Source organism: Pseudorasbora parva, chromosome 15 (assembly GCF_024679245.1).
Source record: "Pseudorasbora parva isolate DD20220531a chromosome 15, ASM2467924v1, whole genome shotgun sequence".
Classification (NCBI taxonomy): Eukaryota; Metazoa; Chordata; class Actinopteri; order Cypriniformes; family Gobionidae; genus Pseudorasbora; species Pseudorasbora parva.
This window is the reverse complement of record NC_090186.1, coordinates 19,497,803-19,523,452: the sequence shown is the minus strand read 5'-3', so window position 1 is coordinate 19,523,452 and position 25,650 is coordinate 19,497,803. Positions and strand designations below refer to the sequence as shown.

Genomic DNA, 25,650 nt, shown 5'->3' with positions numbered 1-25,650 from the left:
CATTACTCCAGTCTTCAGGGTCACATGATCCTTTAGAAATCATTGTAATATTGATTGTAAAAACTTAACATTTTTGTGGATTCTTTGATGAATATAAAGTAAAACAAATAAAAATAAAATAAATAACAGGATTTACTTGAAATAGAAATCTTTTGTAAAATTATAAATGTTTTTACTGTTAATTTTCAGCAATTTTACACATCCTTCCTGAATAAAAGTATTCATTTATTTAAAAGAAATTATGCAAACCTGATTCCATAAAAGGTGGGACAATGCACAAATTAAAAATAATAATATTAATATTAATAATAATATTAATTCATGACATTTATATAGTGCTTTTCTAGGCACTCAAAGGGCTTTACATAGAAGGGGGAATCTCCTCAACCACCACCAAACTATTTTGTGAATAAAAGCATAATGCAATGATGTGGAAGTTTCAAATTTCAATATTTTATTCAGAATACAACATAGATGACATATCAAATGTTTAAATTGAGAAAATGTATAATTTTAAGGGAAAAATAAGTTAATTTTAAATTTCATCTCATAAAAGTTGGGACAAGGCCATGTTTACCACGGTGGGGCATCCCCTCTTCTTTTTATAACAGTCTGCAAACGTCTGTTACTGAGGGACTGAGGAGAAGTTGCTCAAGTTTAGGAATAGGAATGTTGTCCCATTCTTGTTTAATACAGGCTTCTAGTAGCTCTACTGTCTTAGGTCTTCTTTATCACATCTTCCTCTTTATGATATGCCAAATGTTTTCTTTGGGTGAAAGATCTGGACTGCAGGGTGGCCATTTCAGTACCCGGATCCTTCTTCTACACATATTTTGTTTTGTCTGACCACAAAACAGTTTTCCACTTTGCCAAAGTCCATTTTAAAGGAGCCTTGGCTCAGAGAATATGCCTTCACTTCTGGATCATGTTTAGATATTCTTTTTTGACCTATAGAGTTTTAGCCGGCACGGTGGATTGTTTTCAGCGACAATGTTTTCTGGAAGTATTCCTGAGCCCATGTTGTGATTTCCAGTACAGTAGCATTCCTGTGATGCAGTGACGTCCCGGGCATCCAGTATGGTTTTACGGCCTTGACCCTTATGCATAGAGATTGTTCCAGATTCTCTGAATCTTCGGATGATATTATGCACTGTAGATGATAACTTCAAAACTCCTTGAAGTTATCAGACTTCAGTTATCAAACTCCTTTCTGATATTGCTCCACTATTTTTGCCGTAGCATTCGGGGAATTGGTGTCCCTCTGCCCATCTTGACTTCTGAGAGACACTACAACTCTGAGAGGCTCTTTTTATACCCAATCATATTGCCAATAGACCTAATAACTTTCAAATTGGTCATCCAGCTGTTCCTTAAATTTAACTTTTCCAGCCTCTTATTTTTACCTGTCCCAACTTTTTTGAAATGTGTAGCTCTCATGAAACCCAAATTAAGCCAATATTTTGCATGACCTTTCAAAATGTTTTACTTTCAACTTTTGATATGTTATCTATATTCTATTGTAAATAAAATATAGGTGTATGAGATTTGTAAATTATTGCATTTCTTTTTCATTTACAATTTGTACAGGTTCCCAACCTTTTTGGAATCGGGTTTGTAGAACTATATATATATTACATCATCTTAGTAAGTGACTGACCACCTGACCATTGCACTGACTTTGGTCAATAAACAACAACCACGACTGTGACATTTTGCACTTTAAAGTGTGTTAACACTATTTTAACAAAGCATGGGAGGAAAAAAATCAAACCAATTTCTTTGTTTGATTCTAGGGGGGAAATTAGTTTGAGTAGTGTGAAGGAGAGCCAGATTGTAGAGAGTCTATCGACATAAAACCAGGGGTGGGACGGTGACCCCTATGCATCATTGACCCCAGCAGTGTCCTGGTGTCTTCTTCTCGAAAACACAGGCTCACATACTGGGAGAAGTGGGCCATGAGAGGGGTATCTGTCAGAGTCTTGTTAGCAGGCTGGACAGCTTGCCCGGGCAGATGGCACATTAATAGAGCGAGGAGATACGTCTGTGTGTATGCTTGTGTTTGTTTATGTGTGTGTGTGTTTCTTTCGTTGATTTAAGACCCCGCTGATCGAAGATGGCCAGGGAAGGCCCAGAGGAAGGAGCAGGTGGGAAGGAAATGTGTGTGTGTGTATCTGTGTGGACTGGAGCCAGGGTCTTTTCCACAGACTTGAGTGATCATTCATCAAGGCAGAGTCACATGTTCAGAAGATTTTTATCCTCTATTGTGTGCATTACGAAAGCATTGTTTTAAAAGAATCAGTTTTCACGAGCAAGGACCATGCCACAACCATGAATGCTGGATAATTATTTATTGAAGAAGTTAGGGATGAACAGGGAAAGGATGAAGAAGAAGGGAGAAAGGGATAGTCAGGGAGCATCTGGTGCTGGCGGTCAGGAGACTCAGTTACAGTTGTTTTCAATTGCTAACATACTAAAATTACATGCACAGCACAATTATTTACACTGAAACACAGAGAGCAAAACCTCTACTCAAGTCTCTTAAAGTCTAAACAAATGTTTAGCTTTACACACGTTTTAAAATGCAATGAACACGGTTCTCTGCATAAGAAACAACAATCGGACATAAAGTCACATGTTTGCCATTTCAAAACACTGCATAATATATGTGTGTGTGTGTGTGTGTGTGTGTGTGTGTGTGTGTGTGTGTGTACTTGTCCCCGCAATGTCCTCACAATGTAATATAGACCTGAGATCACAAATTGTGGGGACCAGCCAGCGGTACAAACAATGTAAATGGATTCATAAACATACTTAATCATGTTTTTTTGAAAATGTAAAACTGCAGAATGTTTCCTGTGATGGGTAGGTTTAGGGGTAGCAGTGTAGGGGGATAGAATGTACAGTTTGTACAGTGTAAAATCCATTACGCCTATGGAAAGTCCTCACAATTCACAAAAACACAACATGTTTGTGTGTGTGTGTGTGTGTGTGTGTGAGAGCCTGTTTATGTGGTTTATGAGGACACAAATTTGTATAACTACATGGGTATTACACTGGTATTACACTATAAATGTGGTTTATGAGGACATATCAAATGTCCTCATAATTCAAACGGCCTTAAAAACATACTAAATTATGTTTTTTTGAGAAAGTAAAAATGCAGAATGTTTCCTGTGATGGGTAGGTTTAGGGGAAGGGGCAGTGTAAGGGGATAGAAAATACGGTTTGTATAGTATAAAAACCATTACGCCTAGAGAGTCCCTGTAAACCACATAGACCAACATGTGTGTGTGTGTGTGTGTGTGCGTGCGTGCGTGCGTGCGTGCGCGTGCGTGCGTGTGTGTGTGTGTGCGTGCGTGTGCGTGTGTGTGTGCGCGTGTATGTTTTACAGTTTACTGTTTTTTTGTGAGCATATTTTTTGTTCAATCCAATGTAAATACATCTGCTGTGCATATGTTGCAATGTATTGCACTGGCTTGTTTGATAAAAATTTAAATAACAAATGTTTTAACAGCATGTGTGTGTATCTGCAAATATTTCTGTGCATGTGAACAATCTGAAGAATTTTCAACAATTTGAACAACATATTTTAGTATGGCAAAGCATACTAAAGAGGAGAGTGCTTTTCATTATGCCCAACAGTGTGTAGTTGGTCAGACAAAAATCTGGTAATATGAATGAAGTGTGTGCTTTTTCATGCAAAAGTTTGATTTTCATAATGCTATATATAGTTTTGGTTTCAGTGCTTCATTTTGCAAGATATATGAGGAATTTTGTGGTTTTGTGAATTGTGTTAAAGGGGTGTGTTAAAGGGCCCTTCAGCGCTGGGAAGATGAATCTGTATTTAAACTGGGTCATTAATGTAGTAGAAATGTGAAATTATTTTTGAACTTGGTGGCTTCTAGACCGAGAAAAGGCAGAAAATTATTTTTTGTCTCATAGGGATGAAAGACAACAATTCCCAGAATGCTTTGCTGCCTCGTGAGGTCACTCCCAAAGCCACCGCTACTGACTCACTGGGACTGAGTTGAAGAACAGACACTACAATTAAATACTGAACGTGTCTGTTCAATATAATGAGTGAGTCACCGTGCGGATGTCACAGCAGCTGCAGGTTTCAGATTTTTTTTTTTTTAATAAAACTTAGTCTGTTATGCCTTGCAGTAGCCATAGTGCTTATATTTTTTAGTATTTACATACTTTGCACGAAGGTATATAATTATGGTGTGCTCTAATACTAATACTATATACAAAAATCTCAGTTCACTAAATAGTGCTTATAAATGCCTGCTGAGATAGTATTCTCAACTTAAACTAGTGGAGACTTGGACTTGGAAACTGTATAACAAGCTTATAAACTTTAAAAATTATATCATTAATTAGTATTAAAATGTATTATATATTATTATTACATATTATATATTAGTATTATATATTATTAGTATTAAAACGTTAATAGAACTTTATTTAATAGAACACATTTATTTAACCTTTCACAGTGTTTTTGGTTTTCCTGATCTAGTGACGAGTGCTATTTCAGTGTTAATACTAAATCTGGATTAATGAGCTGTGCATCTTGGTTCTCACTCCAACTGCTGTCAAATGTCGGCCGGACTTGAGCTCAAGCTGAAGGTTTTATTAGAGCTCAGATGAGAATTAGATAGTTGGCACACACAATAGAGTAGGCTAAAGTTTTAATGATAAAGAACCCATAATGCAAAGCTTTTGTTTACAAATTATTTCTATTCTGCTGCCTATGGATTATGGAGGTCTGGTAAACCTCTGGGCAGAGCTTCTCGTGACTGAGTATTAAGTAGGCGTGTTTCAATAATCTTAAGCTGGTTTTGCACAGACCCGATACCACCCATCATTCAAAAATCATTCAAATACAAAATCATTAAAAATCCTGACAGTTGAGTTTTATTTAGGAAAATAATTATGGAAAATATAAAAAAAATTAAGTTATATTTGATTGATTGAGTGAGAGATTGAAGAGTGTGATGTCATATTGGGCTAGTGAAAGTGTTAGGACCATAGACCGTAAAAAAATATGGACGACTCGACATCATCCGTTTCCGCTTGCCATATTTGAAGCTTTCAGGCGGCATGGATCTTGGAACGAGTCTGCGCAGTAGCGATTTCGGGACCGGAGTTGCGCAGTAGAGAGCAGGAAGTAGAGCAGGAAGTACAGCTGCGATATCAAAAGCCCGCTCACACTCTCGCAGATGCAGAACAATTATGTTGGTGTGAAATAAACAGTTATGGAAATGTAGAAATTAAAGCTAAAGCTCCAATCTGCCCCCAAAAATCCCAAAAAAAGTCTGTTAGTGCCTCAGTGACAACTTCACTAAGAAGACGTCGACCTCAGCTGTCAATCATGACGTCACATCCCCTGTTTTTATAGCATCAAATAACTAAACTTATTTTAAAAATGAACACTTGAAATGAAACCCCCGAGAAGCTATTGGCTAGTAGTTGGTGGGTTTTGTTGTAAAAACTTGCCAACCCTGTCTGCACGCATGCTGGAATCAGGCTGGAATAAACAATCTTTGCTGGTGTTGTAAAAAATGTAATTATTTAATGATACACAGAGTACTTACCCAACATGATCATCATTTCTGAGAGAAATTGTGAAGGTGAATGCATAAACAAGCTCTCCGTTCGAACAAATATAATCCAAGCCCCTTTGATGGCGTGCATGATTACGTTACTGTTGATCATCTGTCCGTCATCGTCTAAAGCCGATTTTATTGGTCCGAACAGTTTCTGTTCGGGGATAATTACTCCTCTATGGATCAAGTCCAGACCGAACCGCCTGACCTAAAAAATGTGTGGGCGGGGCTAAGTTTGGCTGGCATCCAGGCTATTGTTTTTAGTTTTTATTAAATATCTGCATTTGGATCCATTGTTCTCTCTTACTTCCTTGGAACTGCTTGTTATAAGAATACTCATTCATGTTGGATGTTTGAGGATATTGGTATTGTTGGGTGTCATTTTATGATGCTGAGTAATGTTGGATTAGAATGATCCAATCAGGGTCCTGTGAGATCCCTGGGCAGTGGGTCTTATTTATTAGAACAAAAGGCTCCTTTTGAATGGATGTCAAGGGTGATACTTCTTGCCCACATAATATTTTAGCTATGAAATGTACCAAAAGTGACTAACTGCCTATGCTAAAACCAGCCAAACCTTGACCTCCTGAGTTTGAAGATGTTGGGAATCTGGGGTATGTTTCAGAATGGTGCCAATGTTGATAGACATCTGAGGATGTCATGTAATGTTGGGTTGATCAGAATTCTAAATAATGGTATGATGTATTTTAGAAAGTGTGGAATGTTAGTTTTTAATGATTCTTTTTAATGTTGGACAGTGTTGGAGAATGCTGGAAATGTTCAGTAGGAGGTAGTTGGTGAATGTGCTAGCTATATGAACTTGTGCAAGCATGTGAGGATGGTATCTAGTGGCCATGGATGTGTAATTAAAGTTGTGCGTGATGTTACTGTGCAACATGGATATAAGTTGGACTACATTTTTTATTTTATTTTGTAGAATATTTGTCTGTATTGAATGAATAGATTAATTTTATTGAATTACAAAACATATATTCAGCTCTATCAACAAATTATTTTAGATGAAAAGATTTTGAAGCATGTTAAGCAAATGAATTCATTGGCCTGTGTTTTTGTGTGCAGTGTCATCTGTCCCAGGCGTTGAATGGAGTGTCTGACAAAGCCAAGGAGGCCAAGGAGTTCCTGGTGCAACTGAAAAATTTGCTTCAGCAAATACAGGTATATAGATCTTCAACAGGCTTTATGTGTTATGTTTTATTAGAAATATGAACATGATGTACAAATAATAAATGTTTACATACACTCAATAACCCATGTTTGTTTCAAATATGGACAAACCCAATTTGTTGGTTTCAATTTTTAAAGTACATTTTAAACCCAACGGTTGGGTTTGTTTATTTTTTACCCAAATATGGGCTGAAACAACCCAGAATTTTTTAGAGTGTATAGATTGGAAGTTTTGAATGTCTTCCTTCCAGTTTCATATCATAAGTATCACTATTTTTTGAACACTTATGAATAAAAAATAGCTTTCACATCAAAACAGCCATGCTAGCAGCACTCAAATATAAGCTTGCCCTCTTTGATTTGCGAGTGTCTCATTAAAGATGCAAATGAATATCTCGTTAAAAATGAAGTGGGGTAATTATGATGTTCAGCATGTATCCAACAAACATGCCATATGTTAGATGTTAACATGAATTTTGTTAGTATGTTTTTGCACTGAACATCAAAGGTTTTCAACCAGAGTTCCAGGGGGGTCTGTGCAAGGGAGACTTTAGACCGAGAAAATGTAGAGGATTAAACATACTATACAAATAGTTTATATGTGACAGGTTTGAAACATTAACTACTAAGCACAACAGAACGCAATGTGATGTTGAAATAAAATGCTATTTGAGAAATCTTACTGGGCGTCCCCAGAGCAGGTGTTGGAAAAACCATGACTAGTCTAGAGAATTCAAACTGATGAAGATTGCATTGATCAGCATTCAATACAAATTCATTTTAATGTTGCATACAATCCATACATGCTTATGAATGTCATGAGTTTTGAATTGTATTTTGCCTGGTGACCACCAGATTATAAGCTCTGAGCTATTTTTACAAGTGGAGAGTTTAATGCCTTTATATACTGACCAGCAGGGGAGATAGAGAGAGAGAGAGAGAGAGAGAGAGAGAGAGAGAGAGAGAGAGAGAGAGAGAGAGAGAGAGAGAGAGAGAGAGGGAGAGAGGGGGAGAGAGAGAGAGAGAGAGAGCTTTTCTTTTTTTGAAAGCCTCTATAAGTAGACTTTGAAATAAAGTGCTATAGAGTGATCAGTGATTTTCAATGTGATGTGACATACAGGCACACACTAAGACAAGTCCTGCAGAAGGACTATAGTCAGCTTTCAAGTCTGACCTCTTATTTTAAAATGTACCAGTCACACTCTCTCATATCAAACATCTCCTCTTCATCATCTTTGTGTAGAAGATGAAATGACTCAGTCCCACCAGCTCTAGTGTCAGTGTGTGGGTGTATGTCTCACATCTGAGTCACATCCATACTCAAAGTGAATGAACGATTAGTTCAGTTCTAAACTCCTACACCACAGATGATCTCAAACTGATCTGTGCCAGTTGAAGTAAATTAACTTTAGTGCTGAAGTGTGTAATTTCTGTGCCACTAGGGGTATAAAACAGAATAGCAAAAGATTCAAATACTCCCTCTGTCTTTTATTGCTTACACAAACAAGTTTTCCAGCACCAAACTCACACCATTGGTTGAGCCCAAGGCTGGTTTGCATGGTTTGCCACTTCTGGTGGATGTCATAGCTACACCATTCTGATGACTATAGAAGCATTCTTGCCCATTGATGGATATGATATGGTGTTTATTTTCTTTGTTGATTTTATTTGAGGGATGATATTCCAATGTAATTGTTGCCTGATGCTGCAACAACAACAATGTAAGGCTGTCAAAATGGCTGGAAAACTACATTCAAATTGTATACTTGTATACAAATTGGCGTATTTGTAACGGAGGCAAGCTAGTAGAAGTTGCTGTGCGAGTAAACCTCACTCCCCTGACCTCAAGAGATGCTCTAGCGACTGACGCTAGAGGTTGCAGCCTTTAGCCTCCTTGTTAGAGCGTCCAACTCTCATGCCGGCGGACCCGGGTTCAAGTCCCGGTCCGAACAGAAGGGGTTACATTGGTGCCGTGACCCGGATGGGAGTGAGGTTTAGGGGGGTGAGTGTAACGGAGGCAAGCTAGTAGAAGTTGCTGTGCGAGTAAACCTCACTCCCCTGACCTCAAGAGACACTCTAGCGGCTGACGCTAGAGGTTGCAGCCTTTAGCCTCCTTGTTAGAGCGTCCGACTCTCATGCCGGCGGACCGGGGTTCAAGTCCCGGTCCGAACAGAAGGGGTTACATATTCACCTTCAGATAAAAGTTGATATATTTCACATATTTACAATATTTGAAGGGGACGTGCATGTTTAAAAAGTTGTTGTTAAAGGTGGGGTAAGTGCTTTCTGGTAACCGTTGTTGATATTTCAAATCACCAAAACAAACACACCCCTACCCCCAAAAAGGATCTCACCCCTATTTTGATAGCTCCGCCCCACACATACGTAACCCCTGAGGCAACGACTATGGCAGAATCTTTGTGTAACTAATCCAGGTCGAAAATTCAATGCAAAAGTCACCCCTTCCATCACAAAAACACAAACCATTCTCATGAACAACTCTATAGAACACGTTACATAAGACATATTACAATTGTGACATGATAAGGGATATATGGATCATGAACAGAGTAAACAAACATATATTAGGAGTATAGTATCTTACTTGTCGGACACATTGTGTGAGCTGATGCTTGAAGCACACAGTGAGGAGATTTAGATGCTCCATACGGTGTGTAAATGAACGGGTATTTATCATCGCTGAAGTGAGCCACAATATGATCGCAAATGGACTAACAAGCGAACATGACACATGAGCATAGTCATAGTCAAAATTTGATAAATCATGAAAATAGCACTATTTGGCATGTTTCACTCCATCATCAGAAATAAAACACACACAATTACCCAATATGCTTAAAAAATATTTTAATAATATTTTAATAAAGGTTGTCGAATCTCAAAAAATGTTCATTGTATTAACTCAAAATTTCAATTTCAATGAACTCAAAATTTTAAGGCAACCAGGTAACTTTTTTTCTAAATAATTTTTTACAGTGTGTAGTGCAATGGTTTACCAATTGAGCTATGCAAAACCTGAAATATTAAGCAGATAAAAGGGAAAAATGCTTTAAAATAAAAGTGTCCTGCTGTCAGTAGGAGCACAACTTTAGTAAACACTCCTACGGTTCGTATTTTAAGGAAGTGACAAACGACCTATATAGGCGTATTGGTTGGAGGACATGTTGCATTAGCATCTGGTTTAAGACATGCTTTTTTAGGTGGGAAATAATGCCGCAAAACCAGTAAACTGACAAACGCAAACCTTTGTAAATCACCTCGTGTGATTCATTTAAATACTGCCCTCCCATAAATTTTGTGTCTGAAAGGGAAACTCCTACAAATGCATATGCAATAAAATATGAGAAACAGTAGAATGGAAAAAAACAAACATTACAAAGTCTTAAGACATGTTTTTTAAAAGTTGAACTTCTTTTAACTTTCTAATCATGCGGCTCTCTGTTGCGAGACATGAGATATGTCAGTCTAATGCTCGTTTGCATAGAAAACAGATAACTTATTTTGAATGAATCATACAGCAGCGTTGCATCAAGTGGGTTCGACTGGATCATCATCACATCATGCGCCACTGATAAGGCTGCCTCACACACAGCTCGGATTGGATTTGATTTTCAATTCGACCAATATTTGAAATTTTAATTTGACAGCCCTAACTCCCTGTGCTTGTGCTACTAGACAACAGTACAAATGGATTTACAGTACAAATGTATTACAACACAAACACTCCTGTGTAACACTCCTTGTAAAACAAAAAACTTAAAACTGCCAAAAAAGGCAGAACGTTTTCTGTGATGGTAGGTTTACGGGTATACACTATACAGTTTGTATTGTATATTTGAAAGTCCTATGGAAAGTCCCCATAAAACATGGAAACCCAATGTGTGTGTGTGTGTGTGTGTGTGTGTGTGTGTATGTGTGTGTGTAACAGGAGAACGGGGTTGAGTTTGAGGCATGTCTGGTCGCTCAGTGTGACTCTCTGATTGAAGCGCTCACTCGGCAGAAGGCCAAACTGCTCACCAAGGTCACAAAGGAGAAAGAGAGCAAACTGAAGGTAGGTCATTACACACACACACACACATACACACACACACACACACACACACACACACACACACACGCACATCTCTTGTAACTCATTCCTAGTTTAAACACGTTTTGACATCTCAGGATCCACAAACCTAAAATTAGGTGTATTACATTTTTTGTAGTTGCACTTAGTAATTTTAGCATCAGCTTAAAACCACTCAAAAGTTCAATTTAACTACTTCAAGGCCTGGGTTTACAGACAAGGTTTAGATTTAGTTAGGATTAGGCCTTAGTTTAATTAGGACATTTAAGTAACATTTATTAAGATGCCTTAACAAAAACATTACTGGTGACAAAAAAATGGCACTGACTTAATACTACTTAAGATATGCCAGTGCAAGCTGATATCAGCTCAAACATACATTTTAGTCTGGGACTAGATTTAATCCTTGCCCGTCAAACCGAGAGTAAATTTTGCAGCAGCAAGATTATTTTGGTCACATGATAATGTAGCCTGCTGCTTCACCACACAGATGAGATAGAGGGAGAAAGAGTTTCTGTAATACTGTACACTATTAGCGTCGTGACCATACGGAAAGCAGATTGACTTCTTGTCTCATCTGTGCGGCTCCATATGCTCAGAACAAAGTGAGATTTATTTAATCTACCTGCAATCACTGCTGCAATCCAGTCTATGAGTAGGCTAGCATTTCTTTAACAAATGGTTATACTATTAACCTCAAATTAGGGTAGTGATATATGCTTTTTGTTCCTCCATCTTCCGCGGTATGGGTGCAGTTAATCAGATGTAGTGTTGTTGTGTTTGCAGCGTCAGGAGACGTCATTTTCTACTCTAATTCTTTTCTTCCACGCCAGTAGTCTGACAACAGAGCTTTACACATGCCCTCTTTCACCACGATGAACAGAGGATGATGGGGGTGGGGTGTGTGAAAAGAAAATGTATGGTAAATCCATATGATGCTCTATAGATTGAAGCGATGTAAGATTATATTGTGCTTCAAGAGCACTGAAATTAACTTGGGTTTGTAAAATAAAAAATCAGAAGGCAAAGCAGAAGAATTTAGGTTGCACAGGTACATCTATCGCTCTTCACATTAAACATCAGTTCATTTGATACAGATTAGAGACAGAAGGCTTACTCTGCGATTTTAATCACAAAGAGGCAGGCAGACAAAAAAATGGGAAATTAGAAATGAAAGTCATCTATTTTTCTTCATATTTCCATATTCACAACCGCACATTAACAATGTCTTTAAGCATTATTCATTTGTTTCGTTCGATGCCAGTTCTGTTCAGTTTAAACACTCTTTTATACATTCCCTTACAAAAACAAAACAAAATATTGCAGTATACTGGAAAATATCATTAGGCAATATATTCACATATATGGGATTTAATATTTATATTTCCCAATATATTGCAATATGTTGACAGCGGCAGTCATTTGTATATTTTGCAATATACTGCAATATATTACATGACTATATAATATATTGCATAATACCATCAATATACTATTACATGTATTTTGAAAATATAATATATTGGAAAATAATATATTACAATATGTTTCCAGTAATATATTCGTAAATATATTTTCCTTTCGAAAGGGTTAACGGTTGTTTTGTCAGTTATAATTATACAGCCATTCGTCTCATTTCAGAGAGTGCTTGACAAGCGCATCATTAAATAATTAAGCATTATAATTAATGTAGAATGAATAAAGGGTGACTTAAAGAGTGATTTGATCAGATTATCTGCACAATTAGACAAGGATAGATGATTTAATGTTTGATAAATTAAATCAAACATTCAGTTCTTTGTATTTCAAAAACAAATATTAGTAGAATTCATGCAGTATTATTCACCAGAGCTTATTATTCCAGTATTTAAAAGGAATCCATATTTAATACTACTAAATAGATTACATTAGCAAATACTATATTTGCAGTACAGCACAACCTTATAGGGTTAGTTCACTTCAAAATGAAACATCCGTCATCATTCACTCGTCCCCCTGACGTTCCAAAACGTAATTATTTTTTAAAGTATTCTGTCTTCTGTGGACCATAAAAATATATATTTTGAGAAATGTTTCAAGTGTTGTAGTTTTTTGTCCATATAATGAAAGCCAAAAATGTTTGGTTATCAGCATTGTTCACAACATACTTTGTGTAAAGTGTTTGGAACAACATCAGTTAGTATTTTTAGTTTTTATTTTATTTTATTTTTTTAGTTGAACTATCCCTTTTTTTTCACACTAGTCTCATATTAATATATGCAATATTTGCACACTAGACACATATCATAACGTTAATTTTATTGCACTGCCTTGTTCTATTTAATGTGGATTACTGTACAATTATTTTCTGTTGAAATTATTATCTGTCATAATCATTTGAGCTTAATTTGTATTAAACACCAGAACATTCCCTTAATCATCCGAGACTGAAGATCCTTGACAACCATTCAAATCTGGCCTGGGACCAGTTGCATAAATAGCCTCTAAGTTAAGACTATGCCAGTTTGTCCAACGAGCAATCAATGAAGGATAATCACTCTTACTGTTTTAAATTTAAAGTGCCTCCATATCTCTTTGAAGCATCTGTCTGATGTGACACTCACCACTATGAGCTTGTCTTTGATTGAATGTCTCTTATGTTGCTGCTCAGACTGCATGTGTGTGATGAGAATTAAACAATGGCCTTTCTGTTTCAGACTGTAAAGGATCAGATAACTCACTGCACCATGAAGCTCCGACAGACCACAGGAATGATGGAATTCTGTCTGGAGGTTATTAAAGAGAACGATCCCAGTGGATTCCTACAGGTACAAAGACATAAAAACCCAGAGAGAAACACAGTCAAAGATCCAAAATAATAATAATAATGATGAACTCACATAAAGTAGGTGTGTTACTGTCCACTGTTTTAATCTTCTAACATCAAATGCATCAAATGCAATACATTAGATATGGTTAAAGTGTTACATGCATGTTTATTGGGATTTTGATCGGCATAGGATACATATATTACTACGATTATGTCTACAACGATTGTGAGCTTAATCGCACCAATTTGATCAAGGTATAGGGTGTGTTCACACTTGCAGTTCGGTTCGCTTGGCTAAAGACATTTAGTCTTTGTCTACTTGGCGTTCACATTGGAATTTTAACACCGAACTTTAAGGCTTAGGGATATGTTCACAATCTGATTGCCTTTAATTAAGACTATTTTGTGACGGAACTTACCGAACATCCCAAACAAAGCTGTGAGCTGGGCTAAATCCGCTTCTTGTACGTGTGTAGCCTACATATGATGGTATTTTGATCAGCTGAGAACTCGTGAATAACTTATAAAATGTGTAAACGAGTCAAAACAGCGGTAGGAATCCCTCCTTCATAAACAAATGAAGATCTGCTGCGAGGAGACGCAGTTCTGATGACTGTACCGAACGAGAAAAAACAGGTATGTGTAAGCATTCTGTGCTTTTTAGAGTCGCATCTTGTGACATTATGTACTGTTTTTGGTTCGTTTACATGTCTTTGGTCAATGTTGCGTTAAGATTTCATTTAAACCGTACCACAGTTCATTTGGAACACTGTTTGGTGCACGCCAGGGTTCGGATGGCAGCATTTACACTTATTTAAATGAGCCGCACTAAAAGAGCAACCGCACCAGGGTTCGTTTTAATGCCAAGTGTGAACACACTCAAAGTTGAATTGACCTAGATCTCATTATTATCACATTATAAGGCATCATGTAAAATTAGATATTGTGACAGGAGTACTGGTACCATCTAGCCTAGAAATCAAGACGCACCCTAGCGACAGCAAATCTGATCTGCCCATGAGTGTTGTCTAGCAACTCTAAATACACTTCTGAGCTGTAAACGCCAAACTCTGGTGGGCCAATCACGTCATGTATAGAGTCGGTGGGCGGGGCTTAACATAGTGACGGCAGAGTTGCGCTTGCATGCTTTTAGTAAACACAGAAACTGGAGAACGTCGTCTTTCGAATCAGCTTTGACCGCGACTCTGGAAGACTTGGAGTTAAGCTTTTCTCTGAGAAGTTTTGCCGACCGGATACGGTGAAAGTTTAATCTTCCAACTAGCTCTTCTTCACCTTTGTTGCTCTTGTTGGCTGTATCGCTATCCAATTGTGTGCACGCCGTGCAGAGGTAGTTTGAAAGACAACCGTTTATCCCGCCCCTCGGATTGAGCCCTGTCAATGGTGAGTTTCAAGACCAAACATCTTGATGTGGGTCTGGCTTGTCAGGCTAGGTACCGTCCCTAATTTCTGTCTATGTTAATTCAGATATCTAACAATCCTGAAAAATCAGAGTTGCAAGATTTAAACTTATAATTGTGAGGAAAAAGTCACAATTACCTTTTTTATGTTTTCATTCCATAACGGAAACAAGCTTTCATAGGTATCCGGCGGTTTCCTCTGAAAGCGTTTGCCTGCTGTTTAGACTGGCCCTCAGCCATTAAACTCTTTCAATAATTCATATTTCATAGAAGCGAGTGTACAATAGAGAGAGAAGACTGCTCCAGAGGTGCAAAGCTGCCTCTTTACTGAATTGTTTATGAAGTATCAGTTGTGATGTTTCTTTTAGTACCTTCACAAAGCATGTAATGTGAGTCATGGACACCTGTCCAGCTGAGATTTCTGATAAATGCAGAGTGAGAGGCAGTTGGAAGACAGTACTATACATTGGTTTTTCTTGATCCTCATAATACAAAGAAGAAGTGGGGATTCCAGAAACACTGTAAAATTGGATGGACTAAATCTTTTATACTGTGCATGAATGGCAACCACAGTACCACAACTGTTCAGAATGTGTCCTTAAAGGAATAGCTCACTAGCCTTAGAAGTCAGACGCACATCAAGATGTTTGGTCTGGGAACTCACCATAGACAGGGCTCAATTCGAGGGGCGAGATAAATGGTTGTCTTTCAACCATTTATTGGTTGACTCCCTTTGCACACAAATGGATAGAGCTACAACCAACCAGAGCAACGTGAAGCGGAGCCAGTTGATAGATTAAACTTTCACCGTATCCGGTCGGCAAAACTCTGAACACATCTTCCCTTTTTAAGAATGACTTCAGTGCCGTTCTTTGTTCTTTTCTCAGAGAAAAGCTTAACTCCAAGTCTTCCAGAGTCACGGTCAAAGCTGATTCGAAAGACCGCCGTTAGCCAGCTTGTGTAGCACGCAAGCCTTGGACTACTTTTTACAGAAAATTTACACAAACAAAGGAAAAGGTTTGGATAAAGTTGTGTTTTGCTTCCATCTTCCATCAGCTCACTTTCTGACTGGGTATCATTTCGTTCTTCCAAGTGACAATCTCTAGAGCGTGCAGACATTTGTCATCCGAGTTCACCAACACAAAATTATTTCTGACCTAATATTCAACTAGTTGGAAATTTATGATTTGGAATCGGCAAGGGCCCCGGCGTTCATCCGAGCAGATTCAATACCCTTTTTAACACACACTGTGGTGTCACGCAGCTGGTACTCATTACCACTCGTCACCGGCCCGCTCTCGCGGTCCCTAGCCCCGCTGCTTGCCACCACACACACATCACGGCACAGGAAAATCTGATAAGATTATCTGTAGAACCACCAAGACAATGGGGACTTTACCTGCAATTGCAGGGGAGAAGGGGAGAATTGGGCCCAAAATCACCCGACTATCTTGTAGTGTGTGGGTGCTCATTATCGTTTCTCTTCTACTCTTCGTTTCTTTCTTCTTCCAGATCTCAGATGCATTGATAAAGCGTGTTCAGGCCTCTCAGGATCAGTGGGTAAAAGGTGCACTGGAGCCAAAGGTCTGCCCTGAATTTGCCTTGACCGTCAACACAGACCCTCTGATGCAGTCTATTCTCCAGCTCGATTTCACCCAGAATAAAGGTAACGTGACACACCTAACAAATTAACATTCTCGGCCCTACTTTATATTAGGTGGCCTTAAGTACTATGTACTTACATCAAAAAATAAGTACAATGTACTTACTGTGTTCAAATTGTATTGCAAAACACCTTTGCTGATATTGAGGTGGGATACGGGTAGAGTTAGGGACAGGTGTGGTGGTGAGGGTCAGTTTAAGGGTAGGGTTAGGTGTAAGGGAAGTGCCAACTGTGTAATTACAAATGTAACTACAGAAATGAATTACAGACGTAATTACATGCAGGTATTTTTTAAAATGTAAGTACTATGTAAAAACATGTATGTACACAATAAGTGCATTGTATCAAATTATTAATTAAAATGTTACTACCTATACATATAGTAGTGAAGGCCACCTAATATAAAGTGGGTCCACATTCTCTGTTTGTGGTCACCTGGAAGCAATGATTTTGGAAGTTGGCATAATATTCTTGCATTAAAACAGATGCACAGCAGAATTGAACAGAAGGTGCATTTATACAATTCCATTCAAAGGTTTGGGTTTGGAAAGTTTGTTTGGAAATAAATGATTACTGTCATGGAATCATGAATTCCTACTTCAAATAAACACTTTTCTTTAAAAAAATGTATTCATCAAATAATCATGAAAAAATGCATCACGGTTTCCACAAAAATATTAACTTTTCAACATTGATTCGACATTGCATTGTTGTTGCACATGTCATGGTAATGGCCGCTCTGCTTCTAATAAAAAAGGGTAAGATATATTTTAGAGTAACATAGATATTGCTTTTTCAGTAGGGATGGTTCATAAATATTTGCTGAAATGTATGTAGATTTCAATCAAAATTAATACCGCAACATCATTTGCGCAATTATTGCAAAGTTACTTGCTTGAGTAGTGCAGTAATGTAACACATTACTTTATTAAGTAACATTGGACCCACTTTATATTAGGTGGCCTTAACTACTATGTACTAACCTTTAAATCAATAATTTGATACAATACACTTATTGTGTAAATACATGTTTTTACATTGTACTTAATTTTTTTTAATAACCTGGATGTAATTACATCTTTAATAATTTATGTAGCTACATTTATTATTACACTGTTGACATTTCCCTTACACCTCTTAAACTCTTACTCTTACACCACACCTGTCCCTAACTATAACAGTATCTCACCTCAATATCCGCAAAAGTGTTTTGCAATACAAAATGAACACAATAAGTACATTGTACTTATTTTATTATGTAAGTACATAGTAGTTAAGGCCACCTAATATGAAGTGGGACCGTAACATCCCCCAACACTGGTGGTCACTTTAATAAGGCCAATAATATATTGTTTCATATATTTGTTGCAATGTGATTCTTGATTTTGCTTTCTTTGAATGTTACCCATCGATTTAGAATCCACGGACTAGTACTATATAAAACTGGCAGTTAAAGGTGCCCTAGAATGAGTTGAAACAATATTTTAAATTGTTCTCTGATATCTACATATATGGTATGTGACTTATTTAAGGGTCAAAATTGTCCATATACGGTGTTACAGGTCCATTTACAACCCCAGAAATTGTCCCTGGGATGTAATGGTCTGTTTTTGCCTTATTTGGAAGGGTCATGAATATAAATGTGGAGTTCAGCTCTGATTGGCTATTTCACTGTGTGGCTCAAATCATTTCAGTGACAGAAACACATCTACCATATACTGTCAATCATGAAGAGATTATGCATCCAACCTTATGTTTGATCCTGTTTCTGACAAAGATAAAGATAAAGATAAAAATTGTTTTGAGATTGGAAATGGACACTTTTGAGTGGTAAGTTTAGTCTTTATTTTCAGTTAGATCTGCAAAACGTAACATCAGTACTATAACTTCAGCCTACACGTGAACTAGCATATAACATTACAGGTTAACTTTATATAGTTTATAAACATAGTCCGCAGTCACAACTTTGTTTTTAGCACTTGAATCACTGTAATGTGTCACTGTTTGATTTTACAATGATAGCTTCTTCACTTTGAATCACAAACTACAATCAGATGCCTTGTCACATTACTACCGTTTCAACTTAAGTGGTGGAGATGATGTTAGCTAGAAGGATCGAGTGATCGATCTGTAAGCAACTAAACTAAAATAGTTAGCTCCCGAGTTATGTGTTGTTGATGAAAATAGCCTATAGGCTAAATTATAATTCTATCCGACAAAAGGGATTGCCATATGTATCTATGGTTGTATTTTTGTAGATTTGTATGACAACACTGGCAGGAAATAATATTAACTTTGACATTTGTCATACGGGTGTATACTACCTGGAGTTTCCTGTTGTTACTGTACTAGCATCTTGCGTTGGATAGACAACACGGGGGATATGATCGTTAATGTTGTCTCACTAAGAAACTTCCAGTTTAATCAGAAATTGTTTAGACAGTCAATAAGTGGATAAAATCACTACTTACTGCTCACAGGGATATAGTTTGAATTGCCGCTCCTCCAGTATCAGACGGTGAGTGAAGCCTGCTAAATTGTCCGCGGTGAAATGGGCTGAGCAAACGAACACCTTTTTGATTAAATTGTTGTGGTATCCGGTTATAGATAAACATGCCTGTTGACAGTTTTGTTCAGTGGAAAGGCTATGAAAAGTCCCCACGTCCCCTGCACAGCCTGGAACATAACATCTATTTCCATGATCTGCCATTTCGCTATACTCGTGTGACGCATTTGTGCTGCTGTATACACATAGCCTGGATGCCAGCCGAACTCAGCCCCGCCCACAAATTTTTTAGGTTGGGCAGTTCGGTCTGGCCTTGCTCCATAGAGGAGTAATTATCCCCGAACAGAAACTGTTCGGACCAATGAAATCATCAGGGCGGGCTTTAGACAATGACGGACAGATGATCAACAGTAACGTAATCATGCACGTCATCAAAGGGGCTTGGATTATATTCGTTCAAATCCTAAACGGAGAGCTTGTATGTATATGCATTCACCTTCACAATTTCTCTCAGAAATGATGATCATGTTGGGAAGTCCTCTGTGTTTCATTAAATTATTTTATTTTTTTACAACACCGGCAAAGATCGTGTATTCCAGCCTGATTCCAGCGCGGGTGCAGACAGGGTTGCCAAGTTTTTACAACAAAACCTGCCAACTACTAGCCCTAAACAATAGTTATTTTGGCAAGGTTACCTGCTAAAATTCGCACTCATGGGTCTATATATCACATAATAGTCGCTTCAACCTGCGGACATAGAAAACAACCCGCGGGGAAAAAAACGTGGACTTGGCAACACAGTGCAGTTGAACTATGTTGACATTGGACAATGTGTCGATTCGTTACTCTGATTTGTTGTAGGTCTATCGAATTGATGTCTTTCCTGGTTCGGTTGAAACACGCCTCATAATCACAGCCCAATGGAGCAGTTTCAGACTCATATTCTGACTAGAATTGAGTATGACCACGTCAGGCTAGTATACACATGTTGGGGGCGTACATATTAATGATCCCCAGCGATTGTGTCACAGTTGCCGTTATGTGGAGAATCGCCTGTTTTTCTGTGGTGTTTTTCAAAAACAAGATTTACATATGAACGAGGAAATAATGGTGTTTGAAACTCACAGTATGTGATGTCCATGTACTGAACTCTTGTTATTCAACTTATTCTAGGGCACCTTTAAACCAATATATCAAATTCATCATTGTCTTGATTAATATTTAGGCTGCCTTTTACACAATACAAACACAAATTCCATCATTCAGAGGTTCAGAGGCAAATTACCCCCTCACCCCCCACCCAGGGTTTTACTTCTAGACTCATACATGCAACACTTCCTTTGTCCGATATCATCTTTCAGATGGTCAGGAGGCTGCATCATTGAAACAAATGCATGTAGGTGACCAGAAAGAGGAGGAGAACACAGGAGGTATTTCATAGCTGCTACAAACTGTTCCCCTTTAATACTCAACCCCACCCCAAACCACAGCCCCTTATCCTCTGTATGTTTTTTAGAGGCAATAGTGACTTTCAGGAAGTGCTAACTCCCATGCATGTCACTCCACGTTTACCCCTGTTTAACCTTCTGATGCCTTGATGGATGATAGTTGATGCTTACATGAGTGCTTTGTACTTTGTTTTAGCGGAGACCCCGACAGTGCCTCCTGCACCGCTGTTGCAGTTGGAAAAATGCTGCATGCGGAACAACAGCGCCACTCTGGCCTGGAGGATAACTACAGTCCAAGCCTTGCCTGTAGAGGGTTACGTGCTGGAGCTGGATGACGGGAATGGCGGGCCTTACCGGGTACCGGGTCAACATTTTATTTTCACACTGACATCATTCATCAGTCAGGAAAACAAATAGATCTTTTGGTTATTTTGTACTCTGAATGCTAAAATCAACTGATTAGTACCATTTTCATTCCTGTGGTGAGGCATTTCTCTATTAAACAAGACATTATCACCAGAATGTCACGGTAAGGACATTTTCACACTGGTATATAAACTTCAGGGAGCACGGGTATTGAAATCAAAAATTCGGAATCATACATACACTTTGCATAGGGAATGACAGTACTGGCCGCATATTTTACAAGATGTCAATGATGCTCAGGATCTGTTACGCACTAAATACCCCAGCATCGTCCTGTCAGTCATCTCTCCATACTTTCTTCATGTGATAAGTGAAATCTGACTCCTGCTGCACTGTGCTGTGACTTTGCAGCTTGTGCTGTATGGAGCAGAGCAGAGCAGAGCAGAGGCTTTCAGTTTATAATTGTAGCATCCGTCATCTGAACTAAAGGGGTTTTTTTTCTATAAAAATGCAAAAAAAAAAAAACAGTGGGAGTGTTTCCACAGTGGCCAAGTAATGTAATCGGTGTACAGTTGTGTAAAACTGGTAACAGCGACTACCTCAGATGGGAGTAGGGTTTAGGGGGTGAGTGTAACAGAGGCCAGCTAGTAAAAGCTGTGCAGGTAAACCTCACTTGCCTGGCCTCAAGAGGCACACTAACAACTGATGCCAGTGGCTATGGTCTTTAGTGTCCTTTAGTGTTGTAGTCAAGGCCACCTAATCCGAGACCAAGTCGAGACCAAGACTAATGTGTGTTGAGACCAAGACAAGAGCAAAGCAAGGCAAGGCAAGGCAAGGCAAGATCCACATAACCACCTAAAGCCGGGTGCACACTGTGCGATTTTAGCCACGATTTGGCCGTCTGAGACAAATTTAGCAAATCCTAAAAGATTCCTCTGATCCTAGGCTAAAATCTGACGTCTTTGGTCGTTGGTTTGACATGTTCACCGGCAGCCGATTAATGAGCACTGCAATCAAATTTTACATCAGACGAAATTCTGGCAGTGTCAGATTTGGCACACAATCCTGCAGTGTGACTTCTCCTACGACGACAGTCAAATATCTCCGTTTTTCAAGTCAAACTATGACCAAAACGAGTGCTAGAGATTTCTTTGTAGCCAGCATTTCAGTCCTGTGTGTAATGCAGCTCACTGTCACCGAATGCGTCATTCATTGATGATCTAAAGCTCCGGACGGGTTTTCTTGTGCGCGTCCGTTTTTAGCACGCCTTCACTATCGTGCAGTCTGACATTAATGACAACTGAGATCTTACAGTGTGACATGGCTTACATCGGGGATCATGTTCGTACAGTCTGACAAGGGACATTCGCAAAGGATTTTGAAAAATCGCACAGTGTGCAGGATCCATAAGAAATTACTTATTTTATTCAGTAAATATAATTAGAATAATTAGAATTGACAAACATGTAAAATGTGTACCTTGAATGCAATGTAAGTCGCTTTGGATAAAAGCGTCTGCCAAATGCATAAATGTAAATGTAATGTAAATGTAGAATAAGACACTGTATAGAGTTGTTACCAATATTCATTTTTGCACTGCAGAGATGGTACAGAAGATGCATCTGATTTAGAAATCCATAAATAATGTTGAGAATAATGTTGTTTTTTTAAACTATTGAATATTTTTTATAAAAGCAATATCATGTTTGCAGTCATGCTCAAATTTGTGAAAACTCATACAAGTACTTTTTTGGCAACAATATCTTGAATTTTGTGAGCGTTTGCATTGATTTTAGTGAGATTTTTGACACACCCCCTCATTAATTTCTGAACCATGCACTGGCACAATAAAAATATAAAATTAGAAATAATTATTGATTGCATCGAAAGCAGTCATTTTTTACATCCAATCACATCAATGATGTTAATAAATTGACAATTTAGTGATATCCCAGCAGTGAATCAGAATCCAGAGTCCTCCAAGTCTGAGACCGAGACAAGATCGACCGAGTACAAATGTGGTCGAGGCGAGACAAGACCAAGACAAAAATATTCAAAATATCAAAATATTGCCTTAAGTCTCAAGTACTAACACTAGTGTTATTGTTAGCACGCCTGCCTTCAATGCTGGTTGAAGCAGTGAGTATGACCAGTTACATTGGTGCTGTGACCAGGATGTATAATGTTATAATGTATAATGTTCAGAATAAGGTCCAATTACATTTGTTCCTGCTATTTAGAGTTATGACCTTAAAGGGGTGGTTGCATGTGATTTCACTTTTTTAACTTTAGTTAGTGTGTAATGCTTCTGCTTGAGCATAAACAGTATTTTAAAGTTATGGCAGTTTATTGCCTACAAAAATGGCCGGTTTGGACTACAACAAGTTTCTTCTCGGGTTGGTGACATCATAAACCCTTGCTATTGACATAAACACTGTGAATTATGCCCGTAATGGTTAGGGTCGGGGTTTCCGGACAACCTGTGCTTGGCAGTTCAGCCAATAAATATACATGAAACTACATTTGGCCATCTAACCAATCTAAGACCATTGCGTTTTTCGGAGGGATGGGCTTTATAGAAGCAGGAAGCAAACAAGCCATTCAAAGGACAGTGGAGACAGTGTGTGGAATAAAGGTCAAATATAAGAACATACTGTGTTTTAAAAACTGGTTTTATACTGTGCCCCATAAACACAAACAAGCCTAGAAAAAAAAACACGGAACCACCCCTTTAAAGCTAACATGACAAGGTCCGAAAACCTAGACAGCTGAGTCGCTGCCTCACTGCCTTATCAGGCAATGGCTTGTAAGGCAGCACGAAAGCACTTCACGAAACTAAATTCAGACAGACTTCTCAGACAGTGTAACAGTTTAATGATCTACACTCTACCACAATATAGTGAGCTTTGGTGAGAACTAAACACATTTAATTACTACATTAGTAATTTCTTGCTAGAAATTACATCAGAAGTGGAAAATATTAGTAAAAAACATACATTCACACACAAACTGACCACTGTGACCAGCAAACACAACTTTCGGACGCCATCTTATTTTCCCATCTCAACTGTCACCCAATGGAAAGCACAGGATTGTGGGATATCAAAGGCAGCAAAGGATTCATGTATCCTGCCTTCAAAAATTGATCAGATGAAGGTATCTCAGGAGACAGGAAGTGAAGCAAACATTAGATTTGGACGTGGATTGATGCCTTCCTGCCTTCAAATGTGTCCTCCGAAGGCAGCATTTTCCAGGTTTCCTGGTTTCCAGGTTTCGGACGCAGCCATGGAATAGAAGCCACAAATTCTAAATGCAAATATTAAAACACATATATAACCATTGTGCATTTAGAACAGGGGTGTCCATTCCTGTTACTGGAGGGCAAAAATTAACAAAAAGTAGGGAACACATTAGTCCGAACTAGTGCAAAGCTTCCTTCCTTCCTTCCTTCCTTCCTTCCTTCCTTCCTTCCTTCCTTCCTTCCTTCCTTCCTTCCTTCCTTCCTTCCTTCCTTCCTTCCTTCCTTCCTTCCTTCCTTCCTTCCTTCCTTCCTTCCTTCCTTCCTTCCTTCCTTCCTTCCTTCCTTCCTTCCTTCTTTCCTTCCTTCCTCTGAAACATCTACAGCTTATAATTCACGATAATCATGTAATTTGTCTTATATCTTATCTGACGCTAGATCATGTTTCTCTAGATGCTTTACTTCCTCTCTGCCTTTTTCCTTCTTGTCCTGTTCATGTTTCAGGAGGTATACGTGGGTAAAGAGACAGTCTGTACAGTGGACGGCCTTCATTTCAACAGCTCGTACAACGCTCGAGTCAAAGCGTACAATTCTGCTGGCGTGGGAGCGTACAGCAAGGTTGTTGTTCTGAAGACATCTGATGGTGGGTGTTTTGGTCATCTACTTCACACAGCTTCTTTCATTCACCTTTAATGGTGTCTCTGAGAGTTCTTAAAACTTCTTTTCTATCTATGACGCGTATGCACATACACACATACAGCTTTCACATTATATATTCCCTTTCCTTAGCGGATCCCTGCTGTGCATGCTTCTCTTTAATGAGTGTCTTAGGGAAACTCCTCTCATCACTCTTTAGCTATTTTAACTTTAACTTCAGGTACACAGAGACTTCAACTGTTTTTTTAGTTCATTTCAGTCCTTGAATTCTTTTGACTGATCAGTGTTTTATATTAATATTAATATTTATATCAACAGCACTGGGACTTTACACTGTTTGTATCACTCCAATCGTTACTATGTTGAACCAGTAGAGTGACTGTTTTTAAGAGTGAGTCACTGAATCATTAGCACAACTGATTTGTTCAAAACAGTAAAATAATCAGTAAAACATATTTTTTAGAATTGAGACAAAACCCCAGATATAGCTTCCCAATTCTTATTTGTGTATCCTCGTTTCCTTTCCTAGCTTCCTTTCCTCGTGCCTTAGCTCCGCCCCTTCAGGACGCGAGGGAAAGGCACGAGTGCGGAGGAATTGAATCAAGGGAATTGATATGTCCTCGCTCCCTTTAACGTTACTTCAAAGCGGCGTCAATTA

The 25,650-nt window shown here is 38.4% G+C and overlaps 1 protein-coding gene across 2 annotated transcripts in view; it reads left to right on the top strand.

The window, feature by feature from the left end:
* The window catches only part of LOC137041249 (E3 ubiquitin-protein ligase TRIM9), a 69,208-nt gene that overhangs the window by 17,713 nt on the left and 25,845 nt on the right, over nt 1-25,650 (top strand). Inside the window, exons 2-8 of one of the 2 annotated variants that reach the window (XM_067417298.1) lie at nt 6,693-6,788; nt 10,747-10,869; nt 13,584-13,694; nt 16,627-16,780; nt 20,645-20,713; nt 20,928-21,088; nt 24,840-24,978. In XM_067417298.1, the coding sequence (XP_067273399.1) occupies nt 6,693-6,788; nt 10,747-10,869; nt 13,584-13,694; nt 16,627-16,780; nt 20,645-20,713; nt 20,928-21,088; nt 24,840-24,978 (853 nt within the window). The remainder of the gene's footprint in view (nt 1-6,692; nt 6,789-10,746; nt 10,870-13,583; nt 13,695-16,626; nt 16,781-20,644; nt 20,714-20,927; nt 21,089-24,839; nt 24,979-25,650) is intronic. The other variant, XM_067417301.1, reaches the window with a different exon arrangement.